This window comes from Apostichopus japonicus, chromosome 14 (genome assembly GCF_037975245.1).
Source record: "Apostichopus japonicus isolate 1M-3 chromosome 14, ASM3797524v1, whole genome shotgun sequence".
Taxonomy (NCBI): domain Eukaryota; kingdom Metazoa; phylum Echinodermata; class Holothuroidea; order Aspidochirotida; family Stichopodidae; genus Apostichopus; species Apostichopus japonicus.
Genome location: NC_092574.1, coordinates 26,931,095 through 26,951,955, shown reverse-complemented (window position 1 = coordinate 26,951,955; position 20,861 = coordinate 26,931,095). Strand labels below are relative to the sequence as shown.

At 38.3% G+C, this 20,861-nt stretch overlaps 2 protein-coding genes across 4 annotated transcripts; one reads left to right on the top strand and one right to left on the bottom strand.

Annotated features, from left to right (window-relative positions):
• The first annotated feature begins 307 nt into the window (after positions 1–307).
• LOC139979795 (uncharacterized) lies at positions 308–18,035 on the top strand. Of its 3 annotated transcripts, none has more exons than XM_071990906.1 (8): positions 309–621; positions 2,586–2,641; positions 3,530–3,656; positions 4,505–5,305; positions 5,536–5,752; positions 6,824–6,970; positions 7,321–7,496; positions 9,172–18,035. In XM_071990906.1, exons 3-8 carry the CDS (start codon positions 3,556–3,558, stop codon positions 9,425–9,427), a joined length of 1,698 nt encoding a protein of 565 aa, XP_071847007.1. In that variant the 5' UTR covers positions 309–621; positions 2,586–2,641; positions 3,530–3,555; the 3' UTR covers positions 9,428–18,035. The 3 variants fall into 3 exon arrangements, with proteins under 3 accessions (XP_071847008.1, XP_071847007.1, XP_071847009.1); XM_071990908.1 differs by having other exon boundaries at positions 314–621; positions 5,566–5,752; XM_071990907.1 differs by lacking the exon at positions 2,586–2,641 and having other exon boundaries at positions 308–621.
• Positions 13,891–16,359, bottom strand: LOC139979794 (uncharacterized). Its single transcript, XM_071990905.1, has one exon. It carries the CDS (start codon positions 16,357–16,359, stop codon positions 13,891–13,893), a length of 2,469 nt encoding a protein of 822 aa, XP_071847006.1.
• Positions 18,036–20,861: the final 2,826 nt, after the last annotated feature.

Genomic DNA, 20,861 nt, shown 5'->3' with positions numbered 1-20,861 from the left:
AGTAAGTTCAATCGTATCAACGCAAAATTACAAAGGCTGAAACAGGGTGTGTCGTACACTCCATGTAAACCAACGAGGTAAATGAATCTGGAGGATTCATGTCAATTGGGTGCGCGCGTACCATGTATGGAGGGTCATGTGATGTCAACGAGGTAAATGAATCATTCATTTACCTCGTTGATGTAAACTATAAAACCTCTGCACTGACTGGGTGGTTGTATGACTATCTAAGAAGCCAGGGTTATACTTTTATGGTGAAAAACATCATAATAGGATGTGTCAGACAACATAAAACGACATACCATACCGATCCCTCCTGATCCTTTTTTCTACTAAACTAAACTATACCGAGCTTAGGTTTTGTAGTTGTTCCATGATCCCTTTATTCAAATTAGCGCATAGCTTGAAATCTGTTATTGACAAGGCAGTCATAACAAAAACACGTTTCCTCCATTTCCTGTCAGTCAGTGAGTTCAACGGAAAACCAATTTGAAATATGTCATTGCCTAATCGAAGCCATTGATGTGGAGCTAAAATTGTAAACTGACAGAAGAAAACACCGATTTTGTGAATGTGATGCAAATCTAGCCTACAACTAGTTACGTACTCGCACAGTCAAAGGTAAAGTGAGCACTAAGCCTAGGTAAGAGTCACTACAATCTTACAGAGTAACAGTAAGGGTAGAGTAAAAACTATCGTAACGCTAAGCTTTTTTCTTTTTTTTTATTAACTTTATTCGTAACCAGGGATCCTGTCACTGGTGAACCAGTGTTCTCCCCAGGATCCCTGCACATATAAAACATACAAAATATAACAACACATAAATAAATAAATATATATAAATGGAAGGCATACACACCTAAAATATCAAAACATACTCTCCGAACTAAGATCTAAAATCGATTTCAAGCCTTTAGTGACACTATCTTGACTAAGTAGGAATAAGATAGTTGTGTGTTGGCAAGCCTAGGATTCATGCTGATCACTACATTGTAAGTAACCTAGGCGGCCTACTGTAGGTAGGAAAATCCGTAACGTGTACGTGTTGGTTAATCTAGACAAAGCTTTTCGTAATTTGTCTAAGTTATATCATGTAGGTTAATTAGTATTCATACTCATAGGCATACTGTAGCCTATCCAAGTAAGGCTAGTAAAACAATAAAATGCCAGGCCCTCTTACTTTTAGTTTTACACAAAACAATAATAAGATGTATGTAGGGCCCGTATTCAAGATAGTGACTACTGTACAGTAAGTACTAAGGGTATTAACGTTATTTTAAATGATAGCAGTGATGAAGATCTCGCTGACTTTGCTCAGTGGTTCAGTTTTCTTCTTCAGCTAAGTGATTAATGGATGGTTTAAACATATTGCACCAGAAGTAAATAGGCCTATACTATTTACCATTACAATATCTGCAAGGTCGGGATTCAAACTGCTCAAGACAATTAAAAATTTCTCAAACTTCGGGCATGTGTTGAAGTTTAATACCAAACAATTCCACTAAATGGGTGGAATCACATGAAAGTGTCCCAAAATACAAACTTGCTGTTCCCTTGTTTCTCTGTGGCAACTTTGGATGTTTCCCTTTAGGCATAAGGCTTTAAGGTGAAAAGAAATTAGGCAAAAAAGTTGAAATAACAAAGAAGTGAAAATAACAAAAAAAAAGAAGGAAGAAAAAGAGATGAGAAAAGGTGAGGAAGAGCTCTAGACAGACAAAATGGAAAAGAAAGAAATGAGAAGAATCTAGGGACTATTGACACAGGAAGGGAGAGGAGAAATGGAAATGGGACAAGAACTGAGGCAGGCAGGGCATACTTTGTATAAAATTTTTGGTACAATCACGATGTCATCTGCTTCAAGTGAGGGGTCATTCAGTCACTTGAAGCTACCGAAATTGTGTCTAAGATCCACCATGTATGAAATAACAGGCTGAAATTCTCAGCATAGAGCACAACATTTCAGAGGACTTCAATTTTGATGCAGTCAACTTTAAAGTATACATGTAGAGATTGGTAGGACTCAAATTTTTTGTTTCATTTGAATAAGAACACCACTATAGGCAGTAAAGAAATCTTTTGACATTATGAGAAAAGCAACAAAGTGCACTCATGAGAGATATAAATTGCCAATGTCTTGTCTACAGTCTTACAGATGGACCTTGCAATATGTTGTTACTAATAGTTTCCTATTGAAAGACCAACGCAGAAACAAACCAAGTTAAAACTTGAATCAATACAATGAACCAGCATTTAGTCAGTTTACGTGCAGGACGTACTTGTCTTACAACATTTGATGATAGATTTTTTTTCTATTTATGTCATGTACACGAATAACCTTCAGTGTAATGTGTGTAACTGTATAATCCATTTTTTGGGATAAAATTACGGCTACGTATCAATGTTTCTGTTCATCACAGCATGGAAAATAACAGAGGTGTACAGTAGCTACAGGGGGAGGGAAAACCTGTGCCCTAAACTGTAAAAATGAAGACATGAACATATAAAAGTAGTGTAGAATATAAATATCACTGTATTTTGTAAAATGTAGCTTTTGAACTGTTTTCTGCTCTTCTTTCTCTCTCTAGACAAAACATTCCATGAAACACATGCTAAGTGTAACAAACCCATTCCAAACTCACAGGTACAGTATTTAAGTTTTAATCAAAAACCAGGAATGCCCTAATACTGAACCCAATGCCTAGCAACAGCTATTACATCACACCACAATACAGTACTATAATACTTTACATAGCAAGCTAGCTCACACGTATACTGTACATGTATACTGTACACAAGCACTACAGTCACTGTCTAAAAGAATGCTATCCATCCTAGGTAGTTATTGTTCCAAAGCCCCATGCAACCCCTACCATCTTCCCCACCCGCAAGCCCCCTGCATCATCAGCCATTAGTCCAAGTTTGGCTTTTATAGTAAAATTGGTTAAATGGTGGCTTTTATTGTCTGTTTTAATTTGTGCGCATCCGATGCAATTTGAAGATAGTTACTGTAAATGCTTCAGTACTCAATTTTGTAAGTACCCCAGAGCTTCCAGGGGCACCCACGCCCTCCGGATCCAGTGCTCAGTGCTTTCGGGGCTGTTGGGTCATTCCAACCTGAAGCCTCCCATGAATATGCAGGACCCACAGCCCCACGCCCAAAAATATTTAGCTACTGTACGCCCAAGAAAATAATAAAAGATACAGTTCAGACAGTAGAAGCTCAAAGGAAAGAAGTCCAAGAACAGTAAATCACAGATGATCGTGTCTGTACAATGTATCAACTGCTTTAATTCAATATTATTCAGTTTTACACAATTAAATTTAAAGTGCTCATGAGATCGGGGCAATCATTTTAATCCCCCCCTCCCCCGATACCAACAGGACTGGCGACGTGCCTTATGTTGACAGTGTCAAAACTTGCTGTATTATTATACACCAGATGTAGAATATTTATATATTAAATAGATGTACTTTATGCGTTGGTTATACCAACTTATCCCAATTGCTACTTGTAAATTGTTTTTCACAGAACTTACAGTACCATCTACATTAGAAATGAAGTCTGCAAAGAGAACTATTGTTTCAACATCTGTTATCAAGTCAGAGGGAGAAATGACAAAGTCAAATTTAGACCAGTATAGGTCTCCATCCATGTGGTAAGATCATATTTAATGGAACCCAATATTTGCAAAAGATCTATTAGAGATGGCACAGTTTATTACAGAAGCGAGAACTTATCCAGAGAATAATTATTAATTGTTCACATTTCATATAGGGGTTTCTAGGTTTGTGAAGATTTTGTTGAGAAAAAAAGTACTACTGAAATTAAATACTATGATTCAGTGTTTACAAAACCAGTATAGATCTTTACATAAATATACAGTATGTGTAGCCAGTTTTACAATTGTTAATAATTTACTTCTAGACTGGAAATGATAGGGTACACTTTTTTGCTTCTCATCTGAAACAGCTTTGATTGGCAATGCCACTAACCTACCATACCTACTCCTTGCATTGTTTTGAAATGGTGCGTGGGATTGTATTTTGCCTGTATTCATGACAGCAAAGTAAACTGCCCTTTGATATGCAAATTATGCTGAGTTTACCTTTATGTACTGTACACTTGATATTAAAGTATTCTAGGCCTTAATTGTCCATTGTCACAAACAAGAAATGGTTCAAGCCACTCATTCTCCGAAATGAAGAAATTCTAAAAAGAAGATTGCACACTGAATGGAGTCAGGAAAAGTACTGGTACTAGAAACTTAACTTGAACTCAATTTACTCAAAATAAAGTGACTCGTTACAACTCTGCTGGATTGCCATGACAACCAGCTGCTATTAGCAACAAATAAGAAGGAAAGGGTTTTCTTTTTCTCATTCTTCCTCCACAATCCTCCCCATTTTTTTTTGTTGCTTAATGGCTTTGAAAAACTTATGTAGCATTCAGTTTAAGATGTCTTACTATGTAACAGGTGATTGTAATATTGTATTCACCTTGCAGGGAGAAACTAGAGAAATGGAAGACAGAGAAGAAAATGAGGCAGACCTCAATAAAAGCTTCCACGAAGAAACCATTTAAAGCTGGATCCACTTCAATGCAACAAAATAAAGGCAAAGTTCCTTCCAAAGCCAGCGAGAAGATGAAATTACTGGTTGAGTCGAATCTCAAGACTAGCTGGAGTTACAACACATCACCGAGACATCTGAACTACAGGAAGACTTTAGCTTCTGCCAGGAGAACTCCCCAACAGACTGACAAGAGAATGAATGGAAAAGAGAATCGTAAATCTGTGAGGAAGAGTACAAATCGAAGAGAAACACTGACCCTGTCCACTGGTAAAGTAAAGATGGACTCTAGATCTAAAAGGGACTCCAAAATTGTTTCTCAAGAAGTAAGCAAAAATGATACCAGCAATGCTAGAAGAGAAACATTGACCCTGTCAACTGGAAAGAAGCTAAACACTCAACATGAGAAACAAGAGAGAGACTTGAAAGATGAGGATGAGGAAAATGACTTGAGACGGGAATTGCAGGTGCAGAGGAGAGCTGCTAAGAAGAGATCTGCTAACACTTTAGGAGGAGAGCAAAGTGGAAAGAAGATGAACTCAGTTGCAGAGAGGAAGGACAGGAGGATGACGAGAGAAAGACCCTGGAGACAGTCAAAGGTAACAAATGGAGGCCTTGGAGAGGAAAGAAAATTGAGAGCTGAGAGCCATAAATGGTTACACAAGACTAGTCTTACTAAACCAAGTGTTCACGAAAGACCTTCTACTTCTCAGGAAGGAACACAGGAAAGCATAAGGTATGTTTTGCTTGTTATCTATTCAGCTCACAATCAGTTGTTCTTTGAAACTGAGTTTGGAAATTTGTAGATAAAGGCTTAATTCAACTTACCCAGTGATTTGTGTTATGCCCTGGGTTATACAGCAGTCCGCTGATTCATAGATTATGTTGTTTACATTTCAGCATTTCATTATATTATTCACCATTTCGTGAGGAAAATCCCTGCTTTTATTAAATAAATTTGTGTAGGGAGATGACCACCTCTTCTTTCCTTTGCAGAGAAAAACTTGAACAATGGTTGATAGCTAAAGGAAAAACTCCTAAGAGGGCAGCTAAATTTATGAAAACTCCCAAAGTGACTACCAGATCAAGGATGAGCCTGGAGGAAGATGAAGAAGCAACATCTCTTGACAATGTACTAACAGTTGATGAAGCTATGGATGCCTGCAAGAACCTTCTCAATGAGGTAATGTAACCTTAGAACCCTTAAATAGGATCATTATGTGTTAGACTGATCTTCCAATGATCAGTTGGAAGAGGAAATCAAAAGAAATCGTGACTCATTACACACAACCTTAAACAATAAAATCCATATATTACCAATAATAAAACCAAGTAATTTACGACTCTGTACATACAACCGAAAATACAGTAAAACACGCAAATTACCAATAATAAAACCAAGTAATTCACGACTCTGTACATACAACCTTAAACAATAAAACCCACATATTACCAATAATAAAACCAAGTAATTCACGACTCTGTACATACAACCCAATACAATAAAACTCATATATTACCACTACTAATACCAAGTAATTCATGACTCTGTACATACAACCGATCACAATAAAACACAAATTACCAATAGTAAAACCAAGTAGTTCACGACTCTGTACATACAATCGATTACAATAAAACACACATATAACCAATATTTAAACCGATATGTACACTGTAGGAGAGATGTGTAGGTTTGGTGAATAGAACACCAATATGTACACTGTAGGAGAGATGTGTAGGTTTGGTGAATAGAACACCAATTTGTACACTGTAGGAGAGATGTGTCAGTTTGGTGAATAGAACACCAATATGTACACTGTAGGAGAGATGTGTAGGTTTGGTGAATAGAACACGAATATGTACACTATAGGAGAGATGTGTAGGTTTGGTGAATAGAACACCAATATGTACACTGTAGGAGAGATGTGTAGGTTTGGTGAATAGAACATCAATATGTACTGTACACTGTAGGAGAGATGTGTAGGTTTGGTGAATAGAACATCAACTTTGGGGGTGATACCAATTTATCAATTACCAATTTTGGGTATTTAGTTACCAAGCAAACTGAGTTTGATGTTAAACACATATTCAACCTACGGACGCCCTGAGTATATGCCTTTCATTTTCGTGGTGTTGGACAGTACAGTGTGTATGTATGTTTTTAGGTTTGCAGGCCTGCATATGATCTATGTATTACATACAACTGTGATATTTCCTGAACATCAACATTGTTTTTTTTTTTATTTCACAGGGTTGTCCAGCAGAATATCTATTTGATTGGCTAACAAATATAGAGACTAAACTACCCTACTTGAGTGATATGGAATCCTTTCTGGAATGTAGGAAAACAGTACAAGAAGCCTTCAATGGACAAAGCATTGATGAAATAATTCCAGAGGTGATTCAACATGTTTAATATCAAGGGGTAAAGATTAGGTAAAAAATAAAAAATACATTCAGATTGCAGTTTAGAGGATAGAAGCAAATTTTATATAGAAAATATTAGTAAATGATTCTGTTTATATATGCAAGAAACATTCATCAATTTGATAAAGTGCTTATTTGTAACTTAAGTAAAATACTAGCATATTGCTTAGTACTATAAATACAGTTTTGACATACACAAAAACTGTTTTTGTATGTTGAAATTTACCGTTTTGTTTTTCTTTTTCAGTTCAGTAACTCTTTTCCAAAGGCATACTTTATTTTATTAAGATACTTTTTCATGTATGTTTTTGGTTTCATCAGGCTATTATGGATGAGACAAAAGAGGTTTCCATAGAAACTGTTCCAGGACCTCCAGCTACACCCACTCCACGTAAACCTCGAAGATCCTGCTATCAATTGCTAAGTCCTTTGGGAGAACATGAAGAATCGTCAGCAGTGAAGTACCAAGTCAGAGATGCTACACCATACTTTAAAAGGTACACAGCGTTAAAACCTTTGGTAGCAGCCAAGTTGTGTTATCATCCACAGGATTATTGAATACTTAGGTCAAGAGAAACACTGCATAGCAGCACTATGGTCTACTAAGGTCACGAGAAACACTGCAAAGCAGCATTTTTGAATACTTAGGTCAAGAGAAACACTGCACAGCAGCATTATGGAATACTTTGGTCAAGAGAAACACTGCATAGCAGCATCATTCAATACTTAGGTCAAGAGAAACACTGCATAGCAGCATCATTCAATACTTAGGTCAAGAGAAACACTGCATAGCAGCATTCTGGAATACTTAGGTCATGATAATCACTGCATAGCAGCATTATTGAATACTTAGGTCAAGAGAAACACTGCATAGCAGCATTCTGGAATACTTAGGTCAAGAGAAGCACTGCATAGCAGCATTCTGGAATACTTAGGTCAAGAGAATCACTGCATAGCAGCAATATTGCATACTTAGGTCAAAAGAAACACTGCATAGCAGCATTAATGAATACTTAGGTCAAGAGAAACACTGCAAAGCAGCATTTTTGAATACTTGGGTCAAGAGAAACACTGCATAGCAGCATTATTGAATACTTAGGTCAAGAGAAACACTGCAAAGCAGCATTTTTGAATACTTAGGTCAAGAGAAACACTGCATAGCAGCATTATTGAATACTTAGGTCAAGAGTATCTGTTTAAGGCTAACATCTACACCATTGAAATATATTTCCCAGGCATTTATGACAGGTAATTGCATGGAGAGCTATGCTTTAGTTTCAACAAAGCTGTTTTTTGGGGTTTAAAGTGTACTAAAATTATTTGATATTGCACTATTATTGTGTTTATGAGGTAAATATCTCCTGAGACACTTTACTGTTAACTTGATGTTTAAAGATCTGGCAGTTTTGTCATTCAATAAATTATGGATTTGCTAGATATGCAAAAACATAAGGTTATTAAATTAAAAAAATAATTATAAATCTATCATAGAATAGATATTGACTACCAGGGTGAAGCATCAGTAGCTAACTGTGCAAGATAAAGGAAGTTAGCCAATTTGTGGACAAACGTTGGCCAACTTCTCTAGAGTAGTTTGATCCAGAACCAATCAATATTAGATATTTCAATTTTAGCCACTTGCTAAGAAAAAACCAGTGCTTAAAATATCTCCTGGCTAAAGTCAAGTTCTTACTGGCATTATCCTGAATTTACACACAGATCAGGTAATGTACAGGCCTAAATAAGAGCAACCACAAACATATTCTGATAATAAAAAGTTATGTGCAGCTTATGTTATGATACATAAAACTTCTTTTTCTTCTTTTATATTTTGGAAGAAACTAGGTATTTAGGTAAATTTAATGTTTTTCTAAGGAAGTAAAACAGGTAAAAGTCAGAGGTCCAAAGTAACTAAATATCTGTTTTGTTCTATCATGTGTGATGTCAATCAAATTTCACTTTATCTGAGGATTAGGACATTGAAGATCAACAAGAATGTCACTGTTTGATAACATTAACTTTGTGAAAGCATTCAAAGAATTGATAATTTTATCGTTGCCAAGTGGGGAAAAAAATTGATAAGGTTATGGAAAATTGAAAACATACACAATATTTGACAAATTTTGACAAAGTCTGTTTATAGCTGAAAATGATATTTTCTCTCCCTATAAGGATCCAGCAGGCACTGGGACGTACATCAGACACCCCCTCAACGATGATTATCACTCCAGTAAGAAGATCTGTCCGCCTCTCCAAACGAAAATCGGTCAGCTTCGCATCACGGGAGCGAGGTGAGGTTGACATGTGCGTCAGCAATCTGAGAGAAATTGAAGATTTGCCTCTGGAAGAACCGGTGCAGCTTGTTCTGAGATCAAACAGAGCATTAGAGGAAGAATTTGATCTTAATGATGAAGAGATGTCAATCTGAAACCCAATTGATTGATCAATTGATCCATTATTGGGAGCTTGCAATATTATTTTAATCATAATGAAATGGTTTTGTGCTTCAAACCATTCCAGAAGAATCTTCAATTAGAAACTATGCACAGCCTATTCACCGTAGCTGCCTTTGCTTGCAGCATACTGTCCCCTTTCGTGCAAACACAGAAGCAAAAATAATGTTTTTAGTTTAGTGCCACAAGCAGATCTCGTTTAAATTTGGTACCGTTTCGTACCGAATATCAAGACTTTACATTTTGCCTACCACACTTACATTACAGCTGTACCTAGGCCTAGCCTAATCTGAATATGAATGCCTTCAAGTGATTCCCATTGTGTGTGAGGACTAATGAGTCACAGCATCAGTGTAGAGCATTGTACCATTAGCTGAAGGGAAAACAGGTGGGTGAAATTATATATGTACTAGGGGTGCAAAATGTTGGTTTCTAGAAAGAAAATTTACAGATTTGTTTGATCAAAAATTGTAGTGAGATACATAGGGTTGAGTAAATTGATGGAGTTTACTTGGCTTTTAACTGTATAATAATTATTGAAATCATTTGTATAAAATCATAATATGTGAACGTCTCTATGAAATGTAAATACTGTGCCACATGATTAAACATTAAATACTGTAAGTTGATCAACAGGTAAATAATTCTTGCTGTGAGAGAAAGGCTGTATTTAGCATGTTTGTGGGGGGGGGGAGCTTTGTTTAGTTTAGAAATAAAGTTTAATGTATGAGAAGGCAGCCACCTGTGGTAATCAAGCCAAAAGCCAAGGATGTTTGAGGTTGCATGCGATGGACCTCAAATTTAATTACTAAAATGCTTGGTATTTCATTTCACTCCAATGGATTTCGTACATGGGTTGGTAACAAATTGCAAGTTTCGTATCTCAAAGTTAATCCATCTTCACCAATCTACTAATGTTGTTAGTTGTCTGTATGGACAATGAGACCAATGACCTTGCATTTTAAAGACAGCAACTTATGAGATGCAGACTGCTCATAACATTCACAACCAATTTTTGTCCTAGAAATTCCACAATTAATCAATTGATGGCGGAAAGTTAGTTTCCCTTGACTTAGTAAATTTAAAGTGTTTCATTCAAAACATGAGTACATATTCCTAGTACTCTACCAGGTTTAATGGGAGAAAACCAAATAAAAGAAGCTTATTAAATTTGTTTTTCTGTGTCAAGATATTTGACCATGGATGTACTTTTCATAAGTCAAGTCCTAGTAATCGAGCTTGGTATGATAAAATTTAATGTCCTGCTTGTTCTCCATGCCAGTCACATGATCAGAAGTGTTGTCTAGCTGGAGGGAGTTACAGTCGGCAGGGGTTTAGTGGTGGATGGAGGTGGGTCACCAGGAAGGAAGCAAAGAGGGCAAGGGCCGTACTTGTGGGATAGAGGAGGGGAGAGGAACAGAGAGTAGTAAAATGTTTGTTCCTACTTCAGTTCTGTACTACAGCATTTGAAATGGGCAGCACTGTAAGAATGCTGTCAGAATGTCACACTTTGCCTCTTTATTCTCAACTCCTTTTAAGTGTGCACAAATACATTATGGAAACTTTTAAAAAGCCTTTTAGATTTTAAAATGTAATTACATTTAATTTATTCATTTTAATTTGCAAATTTGACAATCTTAGCTAGAATTAGTCATGAACTTGAAGGACTGTATCCAAATTTTAACATGTTTCATTGTGCATGTAATATAACTTTGTTGCTATTTATGTTTGATAGCTTCAACTGTAATTTTAGCCAAATTTCAGTCATAAGATTTAAGATAGAAACGTTAATATGTTATAAGTGCACTTGTATATAGACTCACTATCCGGTGTATTAATGAGAAATAAATCTTCAAGGAAATGATAAAATAAGAAGTTTTCAAGCTGCTGAAAACTTCACAACTTACATTGTTGTAAAATCAGTCGTCACCTTCATGTTCTTACTGTTTGTACTATTGTGAAGCATGAACCTTCCATTGCTGGAATGAACATCATTCTATTAAATGTTAATAACAGAATAGATTCAATTCATCATTCTATTTAACTGTTAAGAATTTCAGTGAACAGAATAGATTCAATTCATCATTCTATTTACTGTTGAGAATTCCAGTGGACATAATAGATTCAGTTCAGCATTCTATTTAACTGTTAAGAATTTCAGTAAACAGAATAGATTCAGTTCATCATTCTATTTACTGTAAAGAATTTCTGTGAACAGCATAGATTCAGTTTATCTGTCACAACTTCCGTGGGATAATACAAAATGGCACCTTCTAGCGCCCCCTCTGTTGCGACCCCGGGTTTTTCCTTTGGCCTTCGAAGCCGATAAAAATAAAATTTTAGATAGATTCAGGGAAGTAAACTCAAAGGACCAAAAGACTACTGAGACGCCTCTGAAAGTTAACAAAAACGATATATTTACAATGATACGATCTCTACTGATTTGTACAAGGATTATTGGTACTAGAAATTTGGAATATTACAGACAGATTTTACAATATTATACGGCCGTTAAATTTTTAAAAGATTACTTAACTTATCTTACGCGGCGCGTGCCGGCTCTCGGTTCCTTTCGTAGCTGTTCTGACCTCCTTGCGTCACCAACAACGATGTCGGGATTCTCCCTCGTAGGCTGGTATCCCGTGACTTGGTCAGGAGCAAAACCGTTCCCCGCTGGTCCAATTCGACTCAACGTTTGTATCCCAAGGATGGCTTCCTCCTGGGTGAACTCCGAAAAACTCTGCCGAAGTCACGCCTGTCCCGGTTAAACGACGCACCAATCTTATAAACAAACAGTCCACCGGTTCCTCCGTCCATCCCCTCGATTAATCTTTTATCTCAGATGAATTTCTTTTTACAATAGATCGGAAAACTCTGAACTAAACTCTAAATCACCGAAAATATCTCTTCTTATATAGCCGAGGTTAAATCTCCCGAAAGTTCTTTTCCAGGAATCCTGACGGAAAAACATCGAGAATCATCCATGTCTAAAAGATACGACTGATAGTGCATCGTTCATTGGTCGACGATATCCGGTCACCTGCTAAAAATTACTTCCCGTATGTTCTGGAAATTTGCACTCGTTAATACCGAATAGCGCCATCATTTCTCGACGCTTCCAGAAAAAACGCACAAGTTGTCAGTCACGACGTGTGACCTACTTATCACCCTGACCAGCATATACTGAATACACGTACAATGAATACAGTCGTTCGTGACAATTACTCCCCCTTTAAGATCAATATTTTAAATATTTCATCTATAAATGGACGTGTATGCAACTTTAAATTAAACATAACTAATGAATATTGATAACCATCTCAAAATACTCAAACTAACAATTCCATAAATGTCAAATTCTATAAACTATAAACAATTCTATAATCCGACAAAACTATGTCAATCATAAATGTATGATAGCATAACAACAATCAATAGTGTTACAATCAACACATCTACATCTGATTAAATGAATGAATAACCCGCTTACATTCGGCTCATATAATCTGCGCCAACATTGTACTTTCCTTTGATTGATTCTAGTCTGAATCTATACTTTTGTAGTACTAATGCCCATCTCATAATTCTTGAGTTCAGCAACTTTGCTCTATTTAAATAAGTGAGTGGTTCGTGATCAGTCTGTAAGACGAACTTACTTCCGTACAGATATACATGGAATTTCTGTACTGCCCAAACTAATCCTAGGCATTCTCTCTCAATCACTGAATAATTTCTTTCCCTCTCCAATAACTTTCTACTAGCATACGCTACAGGAAATAATTCTCCTTCATGTTCCTGTAGTAGGACTGCACCTATCCCTACATCGGATGCATCGGTCCTCAGAACAAATTGCTTATTTACATCAGGAAGCCTGAGAAGGGGTGGACTAATAAGCGCTCGCTTCAGATCATTGAACGCCTTGTCCTGGGCGCTTCCCCAAATCACTCTATTGGGTGAACCCTTCCTCGTCAGGTCCGACAGTGGGGCAACTAGTGCAGAGTAGTTTGGTATGTAGTCTCTGTAATACCCCGTGAGACCAAGAAACGACCTGACTTGGGTTTTCGTCTCGGGTTTTGGAGCTTTTTTGATTTTATCAAGGGTACTCTGCTTCGGGCCCAACTTCCCGTTTCCAACTGTGTGGCCCAAGAACTCCAATTTAGTGAACCCTATTTCACACTTACTCGGACGAGCTGTCAGTCCGCTCTCTCTCAACGTCTGAAATAACAACTCCAAACACTCTACATGCTCGTCCCATGTCTCGGTATGAATCAAAATATCATCCAGATAATTGACAACATTTGGCACATCTCTCAAAATGGTTCTCATTAACCTAGTGAAAACTGCCGGTGCCCCAACCAATCCAAAGGGCATCGTTTTAAATTGCCATAACCCATCTGGTGTCACAAAGGCAGTCTTCTCTTTCGCTGACTGTGTCATTTCAACCTGCCAATATCCCTTCGTTATCGATTCGACTGAAGTACTTGTCATTCGACAATTCCGAGAATATCTCTGTCATGGTTTGCATAGGTTCAGCTTCATACGTGGTTACTTTATTGAGCTTCCTATAATCCACGCAGAATCTCTTCGTACCATCAGGTTTAGGTACCAACACCACAGGTGAACTATAAGGTGAGTTTGAAGGTTCAATGACTCCCATGTCAATCATTTTCCTGACTTCCTCTTGTAACGAATCTCGCATCGAGAGTGGTACTGGGTAAGGCTTTGCTTTGATTGGTTTATCAGTAGTTAACTTGATGTCACATTTGAGAACATCGGTTTTGCCAGGTACATCAGTCAGGACATCAGTGAACTTGGATAACACTCGTTTAACCTCGTGTGATTGGCCTACACCTAATTCGTCATTTACGACAACATCAGATGCCGATTCACTCTGATTAGTCTGCAGCGCAGGCAGTTCGAAACAACTTTCCTGCTCCTCATCCTCAGACATTGAAATGACTGTAGTCCCAACCACATTTGACTTGTTCCTACTTATGTACTCTTTCAGCAGGTTTGCATGAAAACTTTTCGACTTCCCATTGACATCGATTGAATAGCTCGATTCGCCAATTTCACTCAATACGGTGAATGGCCCCTTCCACTGCATCAACAGCTTGTTTTGATCAGTAGGCAAGAGTATCAACACCAAATCACCTGGTTTGAACTTGCGACTTTTAGCCTTCCGGTTATAGTACTTCTTGTACCTCTCTGACGATTCCTGTAACTCTGATCTAGCCAGAGCGCAAGTCTCCTCTAGCCGTTCTCTCAAATCTAGGACATACTGATATGTTGACCTAGTTTCAGGGTTGTCCACTTCAGATGTCCACATCTCCTTCAAAATGGCCATAGAACCTCTCACTGTCCTACCATAGAGTAACTCGAACGGTGCGAAACCTGTGCTGGCTTGCGGAGCCTCCCTATACGCAAATAGTAGTGGTCCTATATAGCGGTCCCAGTCTGACGGTCTCTCCTCACACATGCGCTTTAGCATTCTCTTCAAGGTACCATTGAATTTCTCAACTAGACCGTTGCAGATCGGGTGGTAGGGGGTAGTGGTGAGTTGTCGCAGTGACAGTAATTGACTCACCTCCTTCATCACATCTGAGGTAAACTGTGACCCCCTGTCAGTCAGGATCTCAGATGGGACTCCCACTCTTGAAAATATGTCCACCAAAGCTTCTGCCACTCTCTCAGTATCTATGTTACGCAATGGAACTGCCTCGGCAAACCTCGTTGCATAATCGACAAGTGTTAGGATATACCGATTCCCATGCTTGGAAGTAGGACTGATCGGTCCGACAATGTCTACCGCCACCCTCTTGAATGGTGTGTCAATCAAGGGCATGTGACCCAATGGGACCTTAGTGACCCTTCCCTTATCACATGTTCTCTGGCAAATATCGCATGACTTGCAATAACGCATTACGTCGGATCCTACACCTGGCCAGTAGAACTGAGACTGAACTTTGTCAGTTGTCTTGGCTATCCCTAGGTGACCCGCCATAATACTGTCATGAGCCAGTTTCATCACTTGATTTCTGAACTTTTCGGGTACAACCAATTGGTCACTAGGCTTGTCATTCCCCGAAACTTTGCGATATAGAATATCATTCCTTAAAATGAATTCGGAGATCCCCTCTTTACCTTTCAGTGGTCTGGGATTCCCAACATGCTTGGGGCAATTTTTGAGGGTTGAATCCTCCTTCTGAGCTTGTCTCAATTGCTCAGGTGTTACGTCATCCATAGGAACATTAGCCGTTTTTAGGGGTTTCAGATTTTCATTTCGTTTTTGCTTTTGTGCACGTGTCTCTACGGCACCTCCAATATCTGAGTCATCGCCTACGTCATCACTTGGAATCATTTGATCCGCAGCGACTTCCGGTTCATCACGTGACTCAACACTGGTTCCTATTTCAACACTAGCTGTTTCTTCCACATTGTGAGGTTCACACTGCTCACTTGGAACTTCTTTTACACTCCAATCTGGGTCGGGATTCTCAGGACCTCGAACACCAGGAACATTCCCAATTATTAAGTCATACACTGGCCTCTTCATACAGAGAGCCTTGAGGGATCCTGTGAAAAAGGGCGTGTCCACCGCCACGATAGCTTCTGGAATCTTCCTCACTGTACCGTCAATCAGTACACACAGTTGATCTACACAGGTCAACTGATCATTGGAGATCAAATCTCTCCTAACGATGACACCAGAACACCCGCTATCGCGTAACACTGACACCTTCCTCCCTTTAAGATAGCCCTCAACCACCGGCATGCGCTTCTTAACATCTGACAAAATTTTCTCAGTAATGTCGGTAGGCTCCTCACACGCCGCACTGACTATTGGGATCTCGTGACCACACGCTAAATTAATTGAATAGCTGTCACTTTCCTTGATTTGTTTCATCAAACACAGATTCGCGGTTTGTCCGCTACGATGATCTTTTTGCGACCCATCGCTCGATCCTAGCTTGTCGGGTTTGGCATTTTCAGTCGCAACCGCCGATTGCGCTTTAAACCTCTGCCTGCAATCGTTTGCCTTATGCCCCAATTTCCCGCAAACAAAGCATTTTATGGCTGAACGCGTGTTTCTGTTTTCACCAGCGTCTATAATTTTGGTTTTGTATTCCTGACTGTTAAGGTTACCGTTAGGTTTTTTCCCATTTCCCTTATTTGGTTGGAAGGATTTCACACATTTTTCAAGATCCCTGTGATGCGCTTCTAAGTATTTGTCAGCCAGCTCTGACAGCGCTTTAGAAGTCTTGCAGTCATGTTCTCTCAGGAATAATGCCAATTCCTAGCTGCATACATTTAGGAACTGCTCCCGCAACATGAGATCTGAAAATTCCTCGAACGTTTTGTTAATTCCGCCCATTTCCAACCATCTGGCCATATAATTTTCCAACCTTGCCATATATTGAATTGATGTTTCTCCTTTTTTGGGCCTTTCTCGTCTGAATTTCTGACGGAAGCCTTCCTCTGTAAATTGAAATCGTTTCAACAGGGCTTTCTTTAGCTTTTGATAATCTTGTGAGTCATCGGGTGGTAGCCTAGAGTAAACACGGAGACTTTCTCCCTTTAGACACAGACTCAAATTTAATGCCCATTGTTCCTCTGGCCACTCTTGCGCTGTTGCGAATCGCTCGAAGCGCAGCAAGTATGCGTCGAGGTCTTCCTTCTCATCAAAGTGAGGCATTTTGGGCGTTGGGATTCTATTTGGCTCGCGGCTTGAAGTGGAGCTACGGGAGGAATTCAAATCGGCATTGCCATTGCTATTTTGCTGCAACTCAGCTTGCTTTTCAAGTTTAGCCAATTCAAACATTCTTTGTTTTTCCGCCTCAGCCCTTTGCTTTTCCGCCTCAGCCCTTTGTTTTTCCGCCTCAGCCCTTTGCTTTTCCGCCTCATCCCTTTGCTTTACCGCCTCAGCCCTTTCTTTTTCCGCCTCAGCCCTTTCTTGTTGCCTTTCGTCACGAGCGATCTGCTGCTGCTCTTTGACGAAGTTTAAGAGTTCGCCACCCGTAAGACCCATTTTAGCCCCCAACTCAGTTAATTCTCTAATATCCATCATTCAGTCAGGCAAACACATGTACCAATAACAATATATCAAATATATATGGTTTCAGAAACTTCTCAGTTTTGTAAGTCACTTCGGGATATACTCCTTTCTGGTGTTTTACACTTTTCCCGTTTTGTTTCTATCTTTTAAACACTTCCCCGTTTTGTTTCTATCTTTTAAACAATTCCCCGTTTTGTTTCTCTCTTTTAAACAATTCCCGGATAGGTCCCCATTAATTGTCACAACTTCCGTGGGATAAAACAAAATGGCACCTTCTAGCGCCCCCTCTGTTGCGACCCCGGGTTTTTCCTTTGGCCTTCAAAGCCGATAAAAATAAAATTTTAGATAGATTCAGGGAAGTAAACTCAAAGGACCAAAAAACTACTGAGATGTTTCTGAAAGTTAACAAAAACGATATATTTACAATGATACGATCTCTACTGATTTGTACAAGGATTATTGGTACTAGAAATTTGGAATATTACAGACAGATTTTACAATATTATACGGCCGTTAAATTTTTAAAAGATTACTTAACTTATCTTACGCGGCGCGTGCCGGCTCTCGGTTCCTTTCGTAGCTGTTCTGACCTCCTTGCGTCACCAACAACGATGTCGGGATTCTCCCTCGTAGGCTGGTATCCCGTGACTTGGTCAGGAGCAAACCCGTTCCCCGCTGGTCCAATTCGACTCAACGTTTGTATCCCAAGGAAGGCTTCCTCCTGGGTGAACTCCGAAAAACTCTGCCGAAGTCACGCCTGTCCCGGTTAAACGACGCACCAATCTAATAAACAAACAGTCCACCGGTTCCTCCGTCCGTCCCCTCGATTATTAATCTTTTATCTCAGATGAATTTCTTTTCACAATAGATCGGAAAACTCAAAAACTCTGAACTAAACTCCTCATCACCGAAAATATCTCTTCTTATATATAGCCGGGTTTAATCTCCCGAAAGTTCTTTTCCAGGAATCCTGACGGAAAAACATCGAGAATCATCCATGTCTCGAAGATACGACTGATAGTTCAACGTTCATCGGTCGACGATATCCGGTCACCTGCTAAAAATAACTTCCCGTATGTTCTGGAAATTTGTACTCGCTAATACCGAATAGCGCCATCACTTCTCGTAGCTTCCAGAAAAAAACGCACAAGTTGTCAGTCACGACGTGACATTCATAGTGATGCTTGATCAAAGTGCAGCGTTTGACACTATACGATCAAGATCTTTTACTACACCGTCTTACTGAATCGTTTGCAGTCACAGGTACCGCACATTCATGGCGTGTGTCTTATTTGAAACAACGTACCCAGTCAGTTATGATAAATACAAAGTCTTCATCTAGTAAGGACTTACTGACAGGCTTTCCCCAGGGTTCTGTATTTGGCCCATACATGTATCCATGCATTGTATACATCTCCACTGTTCGCAATTGCAGAGAAACACGGAATTAACATACACATGTAAGCTGACGACACACAGTCATATGTTTCATGTGATCCAAAGGATGCTGATACTGTGCGTCGACTGGAGAGTACGATATCAGAAATACGAGAATGGATGACAGACAACCACCTAAAATTGAATGATACTAAAATTATCTATCTATCTATCTATCTATCTATCTATCTATCTATCTATCTATCTATCTATATATATATATATATATATATATATATATATATATATATATATATATATATATATATATATATATATATATATATATATATATATATATATATATAATTATTTGTAAAAGAAGTACAAAGAAGTTTCTGTAACACATCACAGAAATTACGATAGGAACTACAAAGATTGCTGCAAGTGTATCAGCCAGTAACATAGGAGCCGTTTTAGACTCAGAATTAGGCATGATCCCCCATATTAACAGTGTTGTTAGGACGTGCTACTCGCATCTCCGCCAGATATCACATATCCGCCCATTCCTGACTCGTGATGCCACTGCTACATTGGTCAACGTTATCATCACGTCTCGTCTGGATTATGTAAATAGCCTGTTGTTTGGACTCCCCAACTCTACAACTCGCAAGCTGGAATTGGTTCAAGAAAATGCTGCTCGTATAGTTTGTAAGAAAAGCAAAAGAGACCATGTTACACCACTACTGGAATCACTGCATTGGCTTCCAATAGATTTTCGAGTGAAGTTTAAAATTAACCTACTCACCTACAAAGCTCTGCACGGTCTCGCCCCTACTACCTGTCTTGTCTCCTTACAACGTACAAACCTAGCAGAACCATACGGTCATCATCGAAGGAATTGCTCAAAGAGAAGAGAACAAGATGCAAGACCGGCGACAGAGCCTTCTCAGTCAGCGCTCCCAGATTATGGAACGCCTCACCGAACTCTGTGCCTGTATGCAGTTCTCTTACCACTTTTAAATCTGCTTTAAAAACATATTATTTTAGACTCGCTTTTACTGGGTAAATGACTGTGTTTTAACTTTTATTATGCATAGATAGTACGTTTGGAACTACTTACTTAATTCTTAACATTTTTTACTTTTAAATGTATTTTTTATTTATTTACTACGGTTAGGGTTCTATTTTTTATCATTTAGTATTGGGTGTTTATTACTATCTGTTTTAGGCTTTTACAATAATTGTCTTACTGTACTATAGTTTCTCATACTTATTTATATTTAGACATTGACTCTATTTTACTATTTGCATACTTCTGAAATTGTTTTGGACTATTGCGTTTTAGTTTTTAGTATCGTGTAGTATACGGATGTGTTTTTTATATTGTTGCTTTTGGCTGTTACATTTTTTTGCCTTATTGGTTCTATATATTAGTATTTTGGTTTTTGTTACTATTTGTTTTCAGGTTTTACATTTGTAAAGCGCTTTGAGCAGCTTTGCTGATTATGCGCTATATAAATATTACTTACTATTATTATGTAATGTACATACTATGTACATGTTATGCAATGTACATGCTATGTATATCTATGAAATGTACAATCTATGTGCATCTATGTAATGAACATCCTTTGCACATCTATATACTGTGGATACTATTTACATCGATGTTATTTACATACTATGTAATGTAAATTATGTGTATCTAAATCTTATGTGCATGCTATGTGCCACTATAAAATGTATATACTATGTACCTCTATGTAATTTATGTAGTATGTACATATATGTAATATGCATACTGTGTACACCTATTCTATGTACATACTATGTGCATGCTATGTATTGTGCATGCAATGTATATCTATGTAATTTACAATCTATGTGCATCTACGTAATGTACATGCTATGTATTACAGCATTATTTCTCCATGCAGCATGTAACTGTGCTGTATTCAAAAAATAATACATAA

Bases quoted from the DNA above. Each gene is read 5' to 3' on its own strand.
- LOC139979795 (XM_071990907.1), top strand. From the start codon at position 3,556: ATGAAGTCTGCAAAGAGAACTATTGTTTCAACATCTGTTATCAAGTCA. The intron at 3,657-4,504 runs GTAAGATCATAT...TTCACCTTGCAG, and splicing joins TATAGGTCTCCATCCATGTG to GGAGAAACTAGAGAAATGGA. The intron at 5,306-5,535 runs GTATGTTTTGCT...AAATTTGTGTAG, and splicing joins GGAACACAGGAAAGCATAAG to GGAGATGACCACCTCTTCTT.
- LOC139979794 (XM_071990905.1), bottom strand. From the start codon at position 16,359: ATGAAACAAATCAAGGAAAGTGACAGCTATTCAATTAATTTAGCGTGT.